General features: G+C 40.9%; 1 protein-coding gene across 15 annotated transcripts in view; it reads right to left on the bottom strand.

Annotated features, from left to right (window-relative positions):
• LOC117400581 (obscurin-like) overlaps positions 1 to 18300 on the bottom strand; it is a 156283-nt gene that overhangs the window by 101283 nt on the left and 36700 nt on the right. For 13 of the 15 annotated variants that reach the window (XM_059022963.1, XM_059022965.1, XM_059022966.1 and 10 more), the window contains 19 exons: positions 17482 to 17748; positions 15885 to 16151; positions 15157 to 15423; positions 14819 to 14931; positions 14426 to 14579; positions 13816 to 13977; positions 13359 to 13463; positions 12439 to 12705; positions 11973 to 12242; positions 11101 to 11367; positions 10395 to 10661; positions 9947 to 10213; positions 9513 to 9782; positions 9002 to 9268; positions 6759 to 7025; positions 5728 to 6000; positions 4506 to 4772; positions 791 to 1057; positions 222 to 491 (listed from right to left, as the gene is read on the bottom strand). In XM_059022963.1, coding sequence (XP_058878946.1) covers positions 222 to 491; positions 791 to 1057; positions 4506 to 4772; positions 5728 to 6000; positions 6759 to 7025; positions 9002 to 9268; positions 9513 to 9782; positions 9947 to 10213; positions 10395 to 10661; positions 11101 to 11367; positions 11973 to 12242; positions 12439 to 12705; positions 13359 to 13463; positions 13816 to 13977; positions 14426 to 14579; positions 14819 to 14931; positions 15157 to 15423; positions 15885 to 16151; positions 17482 to 17748 — 4554 coding nt within the window. The remainder of the gene's footprint in view (positions 1 to 221; positions 492 to 790; positions 1058 to 4505; positions 4773 to 5727; positions 6001 to 6758; positions 7026 to 9001; positions 9269 to 9512; positions 9783 to 9946; positions 10214 to 10394; positions 10662 to 11100; positions 11368 to 11972; positions 12243 to 12438; positions 12706 to 13358; positions 13464 to 13815; positions 13978 to 14425; positions 14580 to 14818; positions 14932 to 15156; positions 15424 to 15884; positions 16152 to 17481; positions 17749 to 18300) is intronic. The other 2 variants (XM_059022964.1, XM_059022968.1) reach the window with 2 other exon arrangements.

Genomic DNA, 18300 nt, shown 5'->3' with positions numbered 1-18300 from the left:
TAACCAATTACCAATATGCATTAAAAAAAAAAAAAAAAACATTCTTGTAACTAAGGTCTGACGGTTGTATTTATAGTAGCTAAGGACTGGAAAATGAAGGCCACTGCAATGTCACTTTGTAACAGGTCAGTTTCATCTTGGTGTTTGGGTTTGCCTGAGTAGGATACAAAAACAAATCTAAGTTCTTGAATAGCATAAGGTTAATAGAAGGATCTCCCTACCCTTCACTGTGACCAGTGCAGTGGTCAGCTGGTCTCCACAGGTGCAGCTGTACTCTCCAGTGTCTTCGGGCTGAAGGTTCTGAATCACAATCTCAGCTGCAGAACCTCTCTGCTTCATTTTATATTTATCCCCAGTTTGAAGCAGCATTCCTCCCTTCTTCCACTCCACTGGGGCTCCAGGTTTAGAGAGCTCACAGTACAGGGTGGCAGAGCCGCCCTCTTTAGCACTTTGATCCTGGAGCTCTTGTTTGAAAAAGACTGGCAAGGCTGCTTGACAGAAAATAAATTGGTAGAGTTTATCACATAGAACACACATGCTGCAAAATATGCCATGCACATACGTAAGGTGAAATAAAAATAATAATGATCAACGACAGCAAGAAAACCACAAGAAAAGAGGTGGAGGCAAAAACAAGTTGACAAGTTAGCTTATCCATGACCCCAGTTAGTTGTCCTCATAAGAAACAGACAGTATATGACAGTTCAAACTCAATGGTATAATAGGGTTAAACAAGCATGTGACATTGCTAGTTTGATGGAGGGATAAAATAATAACCAAGACTTCCTACCATTGACTTTGACATTGGCGGTGGTCTTTTGGTCTCCAGATTCACAGGTATAGCCTCCGCTGTCTTCTGGTTTTAGCTTGTTAATCTGCAGCTCAGCAGTAGCACCTTTCTGCTTCATCTGGTACTTGTCCCCATGCTTAAGCACCTCTCCTCCCTTCCTCCACTCCACCGGGGCTCCAGGTTTAGAGAGCTCGCAGCTCAGGATGACAACGCCGCCCTCCTCCAACTCTTTGTCTTGGAGCTCTTGCTTGAAAATGACTGGTTGAGCTAAAACGCAGAATTACAGTTTACTTTAAAAATAGCACATACTGTAATCCGTTTATACTGTGATCTATGGTATCTAACTGATATAAGTACTTTCACAATGTAGGTCGGATATTTGTGTAAGTCCAAAAAAAAAAAAAAAGAATCCACTCAACAATGGAAAGTAATAAACCAGTCACGGGTACAGTGTGCCCATATGCTGTACAGTACAGCATTTTATCATTTTAAAAGTAAAAGAGGATATATAATATTTAGTAAATGTCAAGGCTACGCTAACATCATTTTCAGTGCCTTGAAAACAAAATACTGTTTTCTTCACATTGTAAGAATTCCATCTGGCTTATCCTGAATAAAGGCAACTCAAGATTGGACCTCATTCCAAGGTACCTTGAATATTTCATTAAAAGTAATGCATTTCCCCTTGGGTTTCAACAAACAGTACATTAAGTATAGAAGCAAAATCCTATTTCATGGATCCCGAGTGGCGCATCCAGGAAAGACGCTCCATGTGGAGTGCAGGATGCACTCTATAGTCTGGACGTCGCGAGTTCGAGTCCAGGCTATTCCTTTGCCGACCGAGGACAGGAGCTTCCAGGGGGCGGCGCCGCCAGGGGGGAGAGAGGGTTAGGTCGGCCAGGGTGTCCTTGTCTCACCGTGCACCAATGACCCCAGTAGTCTGGCCGGGCACCTGCGGGCTTGCCTGTAAGCTGCCCGAGAGCTGCGTTGTCCTCCGACGCTGTAGCTCTTGGGTGGCTGCATGGTGAGTCCGCAGTGTGAAAAAAAAGCGGTCGACTGACGGCACACGCTTCGGAGGACAGTGTGTGTTCGTCTTTGCCCTTCTGAGTCAGTGCAGGGTGGTAGCGGTGAGTTGAGCATAATAAAATAATTGGCGATTCCAAATTGGGAGAAAATAATACAAATAATTGGCAACAACTATAAAAAAATAAAATAAAAAAATCCTACTTCATTATGAGCCCCTACAGAATTACGTGGTTAATTACAGGTGCGATTGATCACACTGTGCACGTATTTTGGGAACTTTCCTGTCCGCTGAGGTATCCATGGGTAGCTGGAGGAATTAATTGGGTTATTTTGGGCTGCTCTGGTGTGCGAGCACATGTTAGAGGAGGGTTTAGGACCGAATGCCATTGGTCGCTGGGCTGTGACATTGATCATTAAGGAGTGGGGATAGGAGAGTATAAATTGCGGAAGTGGGACCTCCTTTTTTGTCCTACTATTTACTGTCAGTTTATGTGTGGTTTGCAGGTCTCCAGAATCACAGGTATAATCAGCTGAGTCCTCCATCTCCAGGTTGTGAATAAGCGGTTCTACTATTGGATCTCTCTGCTTCATCTTGTACTTATAGTTGGGGTGAAGCAATACTGCTCCCTTCTTCCACTCCACCGGAGCACCAGGTTTAGAGAGTTTGCAGCTCAAGGTGGCTGTTCCTTCTTCCTCAGCCTCCTGGTTCTGGAGCTCACTTCTGAATAGGACTGGGGCCTTTCAAATGTGCAATCATAAAATACGGTGATGTCTCAAAGCCAAGCACTTTAACAAAGTGGCCCACTGCAAGTGACACCAACCCAGGACATTTGTTTAACAGTGATCCAATGAGTGCTCAGAAAAGCCACTTTCTGTTTTTCCTTCCAAACTTGTAATGTCTTTCAATGCCATGTCAATGAACTCGATCAAGTGAAAGATTTAAACACATTTAAGGCTACAACAGGATGATCGTTGATGGGCTGAATGGCTTTCTCTCATTCATAACGTTTCTTAAGTTCTGAGTCTGGATGACCAACTATAAGTGAGACCTGGCTTTAATACTAGATTTAAAGGGGTTGCTCTGAAATGTTATTTAAGTCACTTTATTTAAAGTCATGCAAAGTAATGTTTGTGTGACTTCTGAATAACTAACTTATTTAAAATGTGTAAGCAAAAAGTACTGTAGACAAGAAAGGCTGTAATAAATGTTAAGAAATCACATGTTGGTACATAGTACGGGGGCGGGGTTACACAGGAAAGTCAAAACAGAAGGTCAAGAGAGCTGTTAAGAGCTGTTATTTAACAGCATATTTGAATGTCACATTTTATAGATACATGACACGTAGACACAGCTGATGTAATATGTAAAATGCTGTCACTGGTGTTATTTCTTAATGTTAGCTGCAGTCACTTCAATATGTTGTGACATATATAGATGTAAAAAGGTTTTTACAATATGAATGTCCAGGCACTAATGCAAGACACAAACTCCATTTTAGTGGGCCAGAGTAAATTACATTTAGAACACAGTTAAACACAAGAAGAAGACAAGAGTGATATTTTATTAATGGGGGGTAGTTAGTAAAGTAGTACTATAGCACAGGTAGTGTGAGAAAGAAACTCTTCAGAACTGATACTTGGATTGCTGACAAATAATTAGACAAATCACTCTGTTAGTGTCTTCTATAAGTAGAGGGGATGAAAACCCTGCAGTTGCTTCAGCAGTTAACATTAAAATTTCTCATCCTACCCTTGACTGACAAATTGCTCATTGACTGCTGGTCTCCAGTGTTGCAGGTATACCGTCTGTTATCTTCAACCTTCAGGTCACAGATCACCAGCTCAGCGACCTTTAACCCTCATCTCATACTTGTCATTGGGCTGAAGCACCTCTCCTTCCTTCCTCCCTTCCACTGAGACTCTTGGGGACTGTTTCATAAAAGCGATTTGCGCTGAATCGCAGTCACAGACACCTCGCAGATACAAATTTGGGTTTCAGAAAACTTTCTCAGGGCTGCAACGTCGCCGGTTTTGACTGAAATTTGCTGTCTTAGGACATACCATGCCGCTCATTCAACTAGCTGGCTGTCGATATGGCAATAAGAAGGGAAAGAGTATTTAGGGGCCATCAAATTCTCTTCATGCATATACAGTACAGACACAGAATTAATATCCAAGTATCGATTGCCAAGGGAGATAACTAATCTTAGGGTGGTCAAAAGTATTTTTAGTGAGAATGCATCAGAGTAAGCCATTAAAAAACATTATAAATCCATCAGTCGGAGCGTTCAAAAACAATCGCAGTACTCCTAGATATCAGTTAAACAAATAAAAACAAACCCCACATCCCCAATGCTCTATAGTACTGTGTCTTGGCTGAAAGGAAATGGTCAGGTTTAAACAAAAGTAAGCATAAATTATATAATTGCATATTTCAATTATTCATATGCTGTAATATTTAATAAAAAGTATATGTTAAACAATTTCCAATATGGAACAAATGTTTTTGTGGTTTTTTTTTTTAAATATACAAATGCTTTTTTTGTCTCTAATTAAGCAATGTCCAATGAAGAAGGTATGATTGAGCACTGAAAAAAACTCCAGGGCTGATCAGCACGCTCACTGAAATCTATAAACTCGCTTTTCTTGGTCAATAAGATCTATAAAGGTGATATTTCTCCCTCCTTACCCTTAATGCTAACCCTGGCCCTGCTCCTGGTGGTTCCCGCCTCACACTCGTAAACCCCGCTGTTTTTTTCCTCCGCACCCCGGATGGTGAGTTTCGCTTCGGTACCAGATCGGCTGATGCTGCACTTGGAGGTGCTCTTCAGGGTGATCCCGTCCTTGTACCACTTGACAGGGCTGCCCGCTTTGGAGGTCTCGCACAAAAGCACAACATCCTCCCCCTCCGTGACTTCAGCGTCCTTTAAATCTTTTGTTATGATGGACGGCCTTTCTAAAATCACATAAAACCAGCATTTAAAGCATGTTCTATGTCTTTTTTAAAGCAGATAACTTTACCTACTTTAATAGAGGTAAGTAGATAGGGAAGGAACATTTTTAGTATTGAACTTAGCGACTCTTGTAATATCATTGACATCAAAGACTATAGAAATTTAGATGAAGGTTCCAGGAATCAACATAGCTATGTCAAAAATGGTTTAACTGGACCTAAACAGTTACTGCTGTTGCATGAACTTAGTGTATCCCGCCCAAGCTTAAAAATAAACTAAATTGTACCCTTAGTACTTCCAAAACTCTGCATGTTGATTGATATTGTAAATTCTATAAACACATTAATGATATCCCCAGAATGTGAAACACACCCCTAAATCTACTCCGCTTCATAAATAAGGACACAGAATATGTAAAACTACCCTTTGAAAGTCAAGACATGACACAAAGCGTGACAACAAACACAGCAACCGCAATAACAAAAAGACTAAGAAACAAGAAAACCAAATGTGGTATTAAACAAACAAATTAGAGCTATGACAGGGTAAAGCAAGAGTTTACACACAAATCATGGTCACTAAAGATATTGTTGTCAGGAAAACCATGGCATTAATCCAAGAGAGCTGGATGATAATTGGCAAAAATCAGGATGAAAACAAAGGTCCTGTACGAAGTGATGTTAATAACAAGATCAGCAGCTGGCTTGCTGTTTGACTCCAAAGTCAAGGAATGTTGTATTAGGGTGCACTGCGATGTTGCTGGTGCTTGAATTAAAGTTTTCGTTTTCTGACATGTTTGACCATTATAAAGGACATTATTAAAAAACATTCTTAAAAATCCTCAAGTGGTGAAGAGAAGATGGAACAATACAGGGCACTGTGTGCAGGGAGAGCATAGTTCTGGCACTGTGCTGTAGGAGATATCCAGATCATAGCTGTAAGTCTCTGGGGAGTTACCTTTGACCACCAGGGAAGCTGATGTTTTCTTATCTCCGGCCTCGAAGGAGATGCTGCCAGAATCCTTCATAGAGAGTTTCTTGACAGTGAGGGTGTGGTACCCTCCTTTCTGGCTCTGGATTTCATTCAGCTCATTAGTATGGAGAGGGGTTTTGTCCAGGAACCACTGCACATTATTGTAGTCGGCAGGAGAAATTCTACATTTAAAAGTGGCTGAGTCTCCTTCTAAAACCTCAACGTCTTCTAGGTCTTCTGTAATAAGGACTTTCTGACCTAAAGTGCAACACAAAGACATTCACACACATATTGCACAGCACTCAGCTTTTGGATATGGTGCATGGGGAAGGATGTAATGCCACGCTCAAAAACAACAGCCTAAGCAGGTCTGGGTTATTCAAGGGGGAGAAGTGGCATCGCTGTCCTCTAAGGCCTGATAATTTACTATCCCTGTTTGCCTTTTAGGTCCAATATATGAAATACTACCAGCCCTTCGCCATTAGAAACAATGAAATAAGGCTTTGGAAGTTGCTTTGTAGGCACTTGAACTTGGCAGCATTATTTCTCATTTTTCATTGCCAATACAAGAGAAAGGGATAAGCAATACAGTAAACGCCAGTTTGACATAAGAAGAATTAAAACAACCACATGGGTGATAATAAGACTTTCTTGAATAGAAGTTTGAGCCACCCACGGCTTTCTTTTTAACCCTGTTATAATTAGTAACACCTGAGCTTTTTTTTCTTTGACCACAGATCAGGCATATGTTTTTAGCTCAGTAAAACCCAGAAAAGCTCAAACTGTCTCAAATAAGTCTTGTTTTCATTCTTGAAACACAATAAAAATGCATAACAGTCATACCCACAATACATCACAATACATGAATTGCACAGCACAGACAGACATCATGCTTTTACACACTGAGGAAGGGAACATCAGGACAGAGTGAATATGGGCAACATCTAACTTGAAGGAGATAAAAAATAACGTTTGATAATCTTGGAAGTTGGAGTTGGATGCATGAGAAGCCATACCTTGCACTGTTAACTTAGCTCTAGACTGAACTGCCTCAATGTCGCAGGAGTAATTGTCGCTATCAGTCTTCTCCAGCTGGTTGATGGTGAGGGAGAGGGTGGTGCCCTCCTGTTTCAGCTGGTACTTTGATCCTGTCTTGAGCTCAGCAATACCCTTCCTCCAGGTGACCTTTGTCACAGGCTCCTCAGTCTCACACTGAAATGTCACAGAGCCCTTCTCCTCAGCCTTCTGGTCAGACAGCTCCTTGGTGAACCTACTCAATTTTTCTAAAAGAAAATATAGGCACATACCTCACTTAGGGCCTCATTTACTAAAGGTTCTTAAAAGTAGCCATAAGACACGTGTTAACACAATCCCGTAACAAGTGTCTTAAAACTATAAATAAGTTGGTATTTACTAATGTGAATGCCGCTTATCAAGATGCGTGCTATGGAAATCATTAGCATATTAAGATGAGCCTTATCACAGAAGTTAAGGCGCGTCTTAACAAAATGATGACATAGGGGCCACTAACTATAAAGGAATGAGCAGAGATTGAGATACGTAGTTGTAAGTTCTTGACTTTTACTGAATTTATGTATTAAATACTCTATAATGGCGTTTGAAAGGTAGGATCGCAAAAATAAATAAATAAAAAGTTATAAACAATCCTACCTAGACACCGTCATGGCTGTACAGTATCATATAAAAAGCATGTCGCTTATACAGTATAGTAGCCAATTCTTTTTTTTAATCCATCATTGATTAGATCGTCTGCAGCCCTTAGGCTACATTAATGAAACTGTGAATATTATTATTATTTGTTTATTTAGCAGACGCCTTTATCCAAGGCGACTTACAGAGACTAGGGTGTGTGAACTATACATCAGCTGCAGAGTCACTTACAACTACGTCTCACCCGAAAGACAGAGCACAAGGAGGTTAAGTGACTTGCGCAGGATCACACAATGAGTCAGTGGCTGAGGTGGGATTTGAACCAGGGACCTCCTGGTTACAAGCCCTTTTCTTTAACCACTGGACCACACAGCCTCCTATACAATGAAGTATGGAGTTGGCATTTAGACTAGGTGGCATATTTCAGCGATCAACAGTACACTGAAATGCCGTTCATGTGTTTTACAACGTGGATCTCGCAGACACCAATTGCAAGAAATGCACAGGTAATAATAACTAGGAGTAACTATACTGTACATAGCCTACTGTATAATCTATTGTAGCTAGACAATGAATCATTTTGTACAGAAAAGTGCAAATCGGTTATGCTGTGAAGGTACAGAATTATTGGTACAGAAGTAAAAGCAGGTATGCAGAAGGTATCGACCCCAGTGCCAGCCGACACATGCAATGGTATAGCTGTGCCCAAATCGTGTGGAGAAAAAAAAAGTGCACTGTATGCAGGTATGTGATTTAGGAGAACACTTCCTTCTTTGATATGATGTACTGTTGTGATTGTAAACCCAATTTCCTTTATTTATTTATATTACCATGTTTCAATTATGTCTGTATGAACGCAGTTATCATGTTATTTTTAAGGCGTGCGTGCTAACGCGTGCTTTATCGTGGTTGATAAATAAGGGATTATCTAGCACGCGCCTTATCCTTGGATAACACGCATGTTATCACATAAGAACCTTTAGTAAATGAGGCCCTTAGTCTATGTGTCTCTGATAACAGTGAAGTGAATGCATTCATGTTCTCCAGTTTTCTATAGTTTTGAATAAACCATGGCCAAAACTATTCTATAATGGTAAAATGTGCAACGGAATTCGTTCTGTTCATCTCTCTGATCGGGTGCAACTCATGAGTCATAACCAATCACGATACAAGGAGCTTTAAGGTGTATATGATAGTCAACATCTGTTAAGTGTGCCATTCTACAGCAAATCATATTAATTATTACATCACCATACCAAACATGAGCATACTGGATACAAACATGGCAGTTGCTGCAATGTTAATTATTTTGCAATAGAATTTACCCAACTTAAAAATAAAAAATAAATTAAAAAAAACACTCAAACCATATCAACTTTGGAGCTGGAAAGGTTATCAGACAGACAAGTCCTAACTTCAGTGTTTCTTTCCTTGTTTAAGAGAAGACCTGGAATACCCGATAGTGCAGGCAGCACTGTGACGCCACTGGGACAAACCCACAAATCCTCTAGAAAGTGAAGCCCTTTGCTCTATTGAAGTAAACCACAGGTTGGTGAGAATTTGTGCATCATCCTCTATTTCTACTTACCTTTGACCTCAACAGTTGCCTTGGTCTTGGAGATCTCTGTTTCACAACTGTACTCTCCAGAGTCTTTGGTTGTGGTATTGTGGACTATGAGCTTTGTCAGGTTGCCCTCTTGACACATCTCATACTTTTGGCTCTTTCTTATAGCTTTGCCATCTTTGTACCACTTGACACTGGTCTCAGCCGTGGAAGTTTCACAGCTCAGGACAATGTCTTCACCTGGAGCTATACTGCAGTTCTCCAGTTGTTTGGTAAAAGTAGCTGCTTTTTCTGTAAAATAGAAAATCTTTACTCTTGTACAATCCCTCAATTTGAAGATTCAGATAGTGTCCATAACTTGTGCTAAAGAAAGTAAAAAAAACATGTATTGAAAGGAAATTTACAAATAAAAACTGCAAAGTTCTCAATTCCACTTACTTCAATCAGAAAATACCCTCCTATTTACCTTGTGCATGTACTCAATAGGCAAACTGTATCCATGGCAACCCCTGTCTAGAAACACTGTGGGAGTTACCTTTGATGATGAGTGAGGCTTTGGAGTTGAGGTTCCTAGCTGTGAAGACGACTTCCCCAGCATCGGCTGCCGTTACCTTCTTGATATTCAGCATGTATTTGCGGCCCTTGTTAGACACCTCAAACCGTCCCCTGCTCTCCACTGGCTTTCCACCCAGGGTCCAGGAGCACTCGTCAATGCTCTCGTGGGAGAGGATGCACTCAAAGCTGCAGCTCTCATCCTCCTTTACCTCTGTTGTCTTCAGCTTCTTGGTGATTCCGATGTTTAGGTCTGCAGTTACAATACAGCAAAGCACAGGGGTTATGTCAACTGGCATGATGTGAAGAAATACGGTAATTACACCCTTTTATCCAAATATCAACTATCATTGTTTTGGCAAGGTCCTTAAAGGAGTAGTGTACCTGACATTTTCAATTTACAAATTACCCACCAACCTTGGACAGTGACTTTGGATTTGGCAATGTCAGTGCCAACATCACAGCTGTACAAGCCAGCATCAGACTTGTTGAGATTGTGGACGATGATCCCCAGTGTCTTGCCAGCATGTAGCAGCTCATATTTATCACTGGAAGCCAGGACAACACCATCTTTCTTCCAGACGGGCTTAACGTTGGGTTTGGAGGCTTCACACTCCAGGGTTATCATTCCTCTCTCCTCCCCTATCACATCATCCAGGGATTTCAGAAACACAGCTGGCTTTTCTGAGAAACACAGTTAAAGTAATTTATTATTATTATTATTATTATTATTATTATTATTATTATTATTATTATTATTATTATTATTATTATTACCAACACAGCTTAAATCATAAAATATACTCCTTACAGAAGGCTGTTATTTTTCCTTTGGTTTAACATTCTGCTGTAAGCTCCAACACACCTTTGACCTTGAGCGGGACCTCCTCAAAGACCTCTCCCACCTTGACCTTCACAGTCCCAGAGTCCTCAGCGGCAAGTCGTTTTAGGGACAGGGTGTGGGCTTTGCCATCCTTCTTGATTTCATTGACATCATTGGAGCAGAGAAGGGTGTTGTTCAGGAACCACTGCACCTCCTCATCCTTGTGAGACACCTCACAAGAGAACACAGCATTGCTCTCCTCATCAACCTCCATGGCTTCCAAGTGCTTTGTTATCTTCACTTTGCGAGCTGCACAAAAAAAGAGAAAATATGCCACACTAGCAAGAAGTTATGCAACACAAAATACATTTCACAAGACACACCCCGGCTGTGGTTCCCTAGGTTTCAGATAAAGTTAACATTTTATTGGGCTTTTTCGTTCACCAAATGATAACATACGCTGTACTTTACAAAACAATGGAAGAATAACATGAAGGTAAATGTATTATGTAACATTCACGTCAATCTTACAGTATTTTAGTGCTGGAGACCATCACAAGTCAATGAACAGTCCCCACAGTGAACTGGAACCATCTACTTAGACTTTGTCCACTAGGTTATATGTGTTTTAGATAAGGTTTTAAACTAAATGTTGCTACCTTTCTTATCTCCAGTATCATTGTCTAGACTAGAGTATAGTGGAGAACAGTAGTAGTGAACAATAATACAAAAAGCTACCAAACTCTACCTTCCACAGTGAGCTTTGCTTTGGTCTCTGCATTCCCAGCCTTGCACCGGTACACTCCTGAGTCTTCTGGCTTCAGACTCTGAATAATTAGCTCCACCAGATTCTTGTCCTGCTTCATATGGTACTTGCTGGACGACTCCAGGAGAGTCTGGTCCTTGAACCACTTTACCATCTTGGGAGGAGGGGAAAATTCACAGCTCAGGGTGGCCAAGCCCTTCTCAACGGCATCAGTGTCTTTGATCTGCCTGAGAATCTGCACTGGGGGCTCTGCAGAAGACAAAGGATGTCAGTGACTGTTTCAGTGACCAGGTGAGCTTCTATCAAGAGGATCTCTAACTAAATAATGTTACATGACTTAATAACATATACAATGTATATATTTTATATACAGGTTTATGTTATGTACTAGGGTAAAGTACACTTGGCTAGGGTAGTATACAAGGTATTTAATACAAGGCTGTCCATTGTCAATCAATGTTAAATCCATAACATTTCTGAATAGATACAAAAAAGGGATGGAGATCAAATCGAGATTAGTTTTGTGGTCCCAAGTAAAATACAGTCTATGTCACAAAACCAGCACAAAGATCCTCCGACGCTGTAGCTCTGAGGGGCTGCACGGCGGGTCTGCGGAGTGAAAAGAAACGGACGGCTGATGGCACACATTTCAGAGGACGCGTGTGTCTGTCTTCGTCTCTCCCGAGTCAGCACGGGGGTGGCAGCGGTGATCCGGGTTGAAATAAAAATAATTGTGCTTTCCAAATCGGGGAGAAAATGAGAAAAAATAATTGCCGATTCCAAATTTAAAAAAAAAAACAGCACAGTGTCCCCTAAACTCTGAGATGAATGTCTCTCACTGAAAGACTTCTTACCTTTGACAGTGAGCTGTGCAGTGGATTTACTCTTGCCAGCAGTGAACTGGACAGGGCCAGTCATCTCGGAGCGGGTCTTTTTCAGGATGAGGCGATGGATGTTGCCGTCATGCTCAATCTCCACATCACGGCTGCCGTGTAATATCTCTCCGTTGAGCATCCACTTGGGTGGCTTTATCTCAACGACAGACAACTCCACTTCAAAGCGAGCCTCGGCTGGCTCTGTCACCTCGACGGGACTCAGGCCCTTCACGATGCTGATGGCTTGTTCTGGACAAACAGAGACCCCACAAAAGTTTAAAATGGTTTTCCAAAATGACATCTCAAAAACTTTAAAATGTGTTTTCTTTGCATTAAAGTAAGATGATGTTCAGATTAGTTTTTCAGGAATGATGTTTACATACACTTAAAATTGTATGAAACCCTTTGTTCATTTCTTATATATTTTGTTTCTCCAACAGTTTACCTTCCACAAGGAGTTTAGCGGAAGTCTTGTCATCGATGGCATCGCAGGTATAGGTGTCTTCATCTTTGAACTCAACGTCGTTGATGACGAGTTTCCTGTACATGCCTTGGCTCTCCATCTCGTATTTCTTGCTGGCATGGATCTCCTTGCCCTTCTGATACCACTTCACATGCGCATTGGAGCGGGACACCTGGCACTCAAAAATACACCGGTGCTTCTCGATGGCTATTTTGTCACGAAGGGGCTTCACAATCTTCACAGGTAGCTCTAGAACACCAGCAAAGAATGAAGAATGTTAGTGAGGTTTAGGGCTGGGGACTGGGGAGTGAAGATTTTCCATTTCAGGTCACTGTTAGCAATCCATAATGCATTTTATTTGTATCGATTGCATAACACTACCAGGAATGATATACAAACTAGTATTAACCTATTGATAAGTCAATTGTTTGGGATTTATTAGATTTGATGATTTATCAGGTACTAAATGTTACAGGAGCATTCACATTTTGAAAAGCTTCTGTTGTAAAGAGTTTATTATTAAAGTTGTTGCTGAAATACGGACAGAATACAACTTTGTTTCAAACTGATCTTTAAATTTAGGATTACGTTAAAGGTTTGGGGTAAAAGTGTGATTTAAGGTAAGGATTAGGTTTGTGTCTTGATGCTCCAGGAAGCGTGTATGTTCCTGGAGCATTTGCCTACGGATAAAGGAGTGCACAGCGATAGTAAGATGTAATACAATAAGGTTAGCTTGACTCAAAGTGAAAGAGTCAAAGTGAAAATAAATCTCAATAGGAAAACATCCTGGTGAGTAAATCTACTCACTGTGCATGTTTACATTTAATCTAAAGATGAGATTGTTTGTCTATTATTAAGTGTCAATAAAGGCATCAATTATAAGTGGGAAGACTTCTTATTACCTTTGACCCTCAGGTTTGCTGTGGATGTTGCACTTTCAGCAGTAAATTTGATTTCTGCTGCATCCTCAGACTTCACTGACTTGAACAGCAGCACGAAGGTCCTTCCTGTTTTTGAAAAAAGCCATAAAATGTTGGCCAAGATGTTTTGCAGTAATAAAGCAGGAATTTTTAGTAATGCTTTCCTATTCATCCAACAGTATCCCCATCTGAAATTGGAGCCCTTTGATGGTAGATTACTTCCCCAAATAGATTATTGAACAATATTTCTCACAAATAATAGTAATATTAAACATATTAAGTTAAAAATTACATTTTAAATGTGTATTTCTGAGATTCAAATTGTAATATGTTAGCTGCAATCACTAAGTTATCAGAACAATGTGGAAGTCATTTCGTGTTGTATAATGTATATACAAATTAATTGTCCACCAGCTCCCCCGATGGACTCAAGGCTTACCTTCTTGTCTCATCTTGACATTGTCTCCCGGCTTCAACTTGACGTTGTTTTTGAACCACTGCGTCTCCACCTCGTCATGGGAGATCTCACAGACGAAGGCTGCACTCTCCTTCTCCACCACCTCCACGTCCTCCAGCTGCTTCAGGATTTTAATGTCCCGGGCTGGAGAGGCCAGTAGAGTCAATAAAAGCCAAAGCTAGCCACAATTTCAACTAGTTTCTAAAGTACCCACAACTAGCCTTGTCAAAGCAGTTCACAAGTAACTGTTTCACACTCCCATAAAAGACAACTGCAAGATGCACTGAACTTAACATTTTCTAGTTATGCTTCCAAAACCTATATTGTAGCACAAAAAAATGTGTCAATATGGTTCAGAATAGTCTAGCACATTTTATTTTAGGTTTACAGACTAACTAGGTCATAGAACATAAGCAAAACTATGAATTCTCCTTGTCTGCAATATATGCAAATGTACATGGTCACATTACATCATGTGATCCACTAGACCTGTATATTCTGTGTATGAGTTGTATGATATCCAGAAGAATATCAGTAATTTCCCTAGGGGCATGATAGTGGGTCAAAAAAATCAAAATAATTTAATCTGTACCATGAACAGTAAGTTTCGCTGAAGTCTTGCTGTCCACCACATCACATGTGTACAAGCCCTGGTCTTCGTAGGCACACTTGTGAATCAGGATGCTCCTCATACGGCCTAGGGAGATGATCCCCAGTTTTTTCCCTGGTTTTAGCACCATGTCATCCTGAATAGAGTGAGGGAGATTGAGATTTTGTTTTTTTTGTTTTTTGCTACTAACCTTTTTTGGTGCTAACAATAAATCATAGTGTCACCCTAGATACCTGTGTCAACAGTACTTCTTTACATTAGAATATCTCTTAAAAATCATGAGTCATCCACATATTTACATTATCTACATATCAATATACATTGCTAAATACAGTGCTGTCTCCCAGACCTTGAGCTGTGAACATGACTGCTTACCTTGAACCACTTGACATCTGCATTGGGCCTGGAAAGTTCACACGCCAAAGTGACCTTCTCCTTCTCTGGGACGCTGACGTCTTCAAGGTTTTTAGTGAACGTCACAGCAGGCTCTGCCAGAAAAAAAAGACATAACCCCCAATAAAATGTGTTTCATATTACAGGTGAATACAAGACATTATGGTCAAGGCTGTTTGATCTGTCTGATCAATGTACTGAAATGCCCACATCACATTTATTATGTGGTATTATGTGATTCAAGATTGCAATGGCCATCCTACTATATCTGAACAAGGTTCATAGACACTGTAGCAGCCCATGCAGTAGGTGAGGCATACCTGTCACAATGAGTCTCCCAGAAGTGTGCACCCCTTCGGCCTGGAAAGAAACAAGGCCTGCATCCTCCAGTTTGAGGTTGGACAGTGTCAGGGCGTGCTTCTTCCCCAGGGTAGTGATCCTGCAGTTACCGCCAGCCCGCAGCTTCAGCCCATCCTTAGCCCAGGACCCCTCCACATCTGTGTGGCTCAGCTCCACCTCGAAGGTGACAGTCTCTTTCTCCTGCACCTTCACCTCTTCCAGCCCATGCACTAGCTTGATCTTCATCACTGCATGGGAATCAAATAGTGTCATTAGAGTTGGTATCCTGTTTTTACCTCGTAAATGCAGACCCACAATATATAACAATGGGCTGGGTTCTCAAGTATCTTTACATTAGGACAAATGCACCCACTAAAGTCTTGTGTTGCTATGTATATCAATAAATATAATGCCTCACACTGTACATTAGTACCTTTAAAACAGTTGTGCCACAGAACCCTGTGTTGGAATGTGCATCAAAATTGAGCTTGCTGCTTTGCAAAACTTTGATAAGGGTCATTGACATTGATGGCAGATCTAAATACCAACATTATATAACTCGACTTTAACACTACTAGGGCTTTCCTTCAGGGTTGATGTTTTTTTTTTCTTTTTTCTAAAATTTAGTCGTTGCCAATTAGTTTTTTTTTATTATTATTATTTTCTGACAGATTCCAGCACTAACTAGTTACAAATGGTGTAATCTTACTCTCCACGTTGAGCTTGGCCTGCGTCTTGTCATCCAGGGTCTCACAGCTGTAGTAGCCGCGGTCAGGGAAGGTCACGTTTTTTATGACAAGGGTCTGTTTGGCCCCTTCGACGCGGATCTCAATGTTGTTGCTGGGCTGCAGCACCACGCTGTTTTTCATCCACTTCACCTCTGTGGAGGGTTTGCTCAGCTCCACCTCCAGAACCACCACCTCTCGCTCCTCCACCGTTCGGTCCTCCAGCTTCTTCTTGAACACCACCGGCAGCTCTGTGAAAAACAAACCGGGTAAGAGAGGAACAAAAGGAAGGATTGCTGGGCCTATTTGTCTTTAATATTATTACACCTCTATGTTGAAGCAAATTACTCATATTTCATGATTAAAATCATTTCCCGTCAAGTAGTGAGAAAATGTATATTGAGCTTCCTGTTACTATCGTCACAGTAATCAAAACTAACATGATAGGTCATCTTCTAGCCACATTAAACATAGCACATTTGATCTACTTGTTTCATTAAATATTGCATGCCAAAAAACGGGTTAGACGAAGAAGTTGAAGAAGAAGGAAGAGAAGTTAAAGAAAAATGCAAGACGATGAACAAGAAGAAGAAAGAGAAGACAAGGCTGAAAAAAAAAATCTCGGAATATTCCCCTTTGATGGGGTATACAGATCAAGACCAGGATTATTCCAACTTTGCCTGCAACAGTAAATGTTTTTTTTCATATCATGTTAGTGAATAGATCTGTTTTATAGAAACATGACTCTTGGTCTACTGTATGTCCAGTGGATTCAACATGAATGTCACAGAGTAATAAAATCACGCAGGCACCCAGCAGTCCTATTGCACCGGCACTGTGGATGTTAAGAATTGAAAGAAGAAGGACATTACTCTCACCCTGGACTTGTAGGTTGGCTTTAGTAACTTGCCCCTCGGCTTCAGCAGAGATCTTGCCAGCGTCCTCCAGGCTCACGGCAATGATGGTCATGGCATGGCTCATTCCATCCTGTGACACCAAAAACCTGGAGCCCGACACGATGGGCAAGTCCTTCTGGTACCATGTCACCTTGGCGTCTGCCGGTGACAGACTGCACCTGAACGTGGCATCTCTCCCCTCCATTGTGCCCACGTTGGTGAGCTTTCCGGTGAACTTCACCACGCGAGGCACTGAAATACGGGCGTACTTATTTTTGTTTTTCAGTTTGAGCACTTCTCTTGATTAAAAAAAACAACTCCTTTTCCTTTGTGATCATTGTAGTAGACAATTAAAAGCACAAAAACTGTTGTTGATAAAATTGGATGCACATGTGTATGTAGTTTGATCAAGTTCAAACTCCATACTGTCAACAGTAAGCACCAAAAACTTACCTTGATATGCAGTGGCATAAGAATCAGGGCTGAGATCTAAACTACCTGTTTTCTGCAAATAATTATTTTTTCAGAAATAAAAACACACACTTGTAGATTTTTTCATGTACTAAATGTCAAGTTTCTTGCAGGTTATACATAATGTTTGTTCAAGAAACAATTGCAATATCCAGTTTGGTGTAAAAAGAAGATGTTTAAAAGAATCATTAACTAGCAACACAGTGAGAGGTACCTTTAGCTAAGACCTTGGCGGTGGTCTTGTCATCCTTGGTTTCACAGCAGTACTCCCCCTTGTCTTCCTGAGTGATCCCCAATATTGTCAAGATGCACTTGGAACCATCCGTCTGGATCTTAAACCTGCTGCTGGGTGTGATCTTTGTCCCATTTTGGCGCCACAGGACATCACCCTTGGCACGGTTCAGCTCGCAAGTCAGAGTAACGTTCTCGCCTACCTCGGCAGTCACAGCTTCCAGTTTCTTTACAAACTTCAACGGAGCCTCTGAAACAAAGGATATCACAGTGAATTATGATTATACAACACATGCAATGCAAACACAACAATACACTTCCCTGTTAAATAGCAGCACTCAATCAGATTTGACTGGGGATTTGCAAAGTATTAAATTTGAGTGTGTTAGAAGAAAACTTTGATTCAATAGTACCATAAAACAGGGAATAACATTTTGCTGTTGCAGTAAATAATATTAACCCTGTGAGTAGTACGAACGTACCGGTACGTTCTGCAACTTTAAACTTGAATTACTGAGCCTACAAAACCCCTGATCACATAATAGTCTGACACTAGGTTTCTGTAACACCTTTCATCAGTCTTTTGCACCCTCTGCCAGATATTCTCGCTCAGTGAGAAAGAAGTATTAGTAATAATACTGAATTCAGATTCCGATTTAAATTCAAATACATACAGTTCTTCCACTGAATCGGATGTCAGCGAGTGTGTCAGTGAAGACATGAGCAAAGAATATTTACCATCAACATGAAGTGACAGCGAAGAGGCGGTGCCAAGCTCTGTGTGTTGCTCCATGATTCAAGG

The sequence above is a fragment of the Acipenser ruthenus genome, chromosome 4 (genome assembly GCF_902713425.1).
Source record: "Acipenser ruthenus chromosome 4, fAciRut3.2 maternal haplotype, whole genome shotgun sequence".
In the NCBI taxonomy this organism is placed as follows: domain Eukaryota; kingdom Metazoa; phylum Chordata; class Actinopteri; order Acipenseriformes; family Acipenseridae; genus Acipenser; species Acipenser ruthenus.
This window is presented reverse-complemented; position numbering and strand designations above follow the sequence as displayed.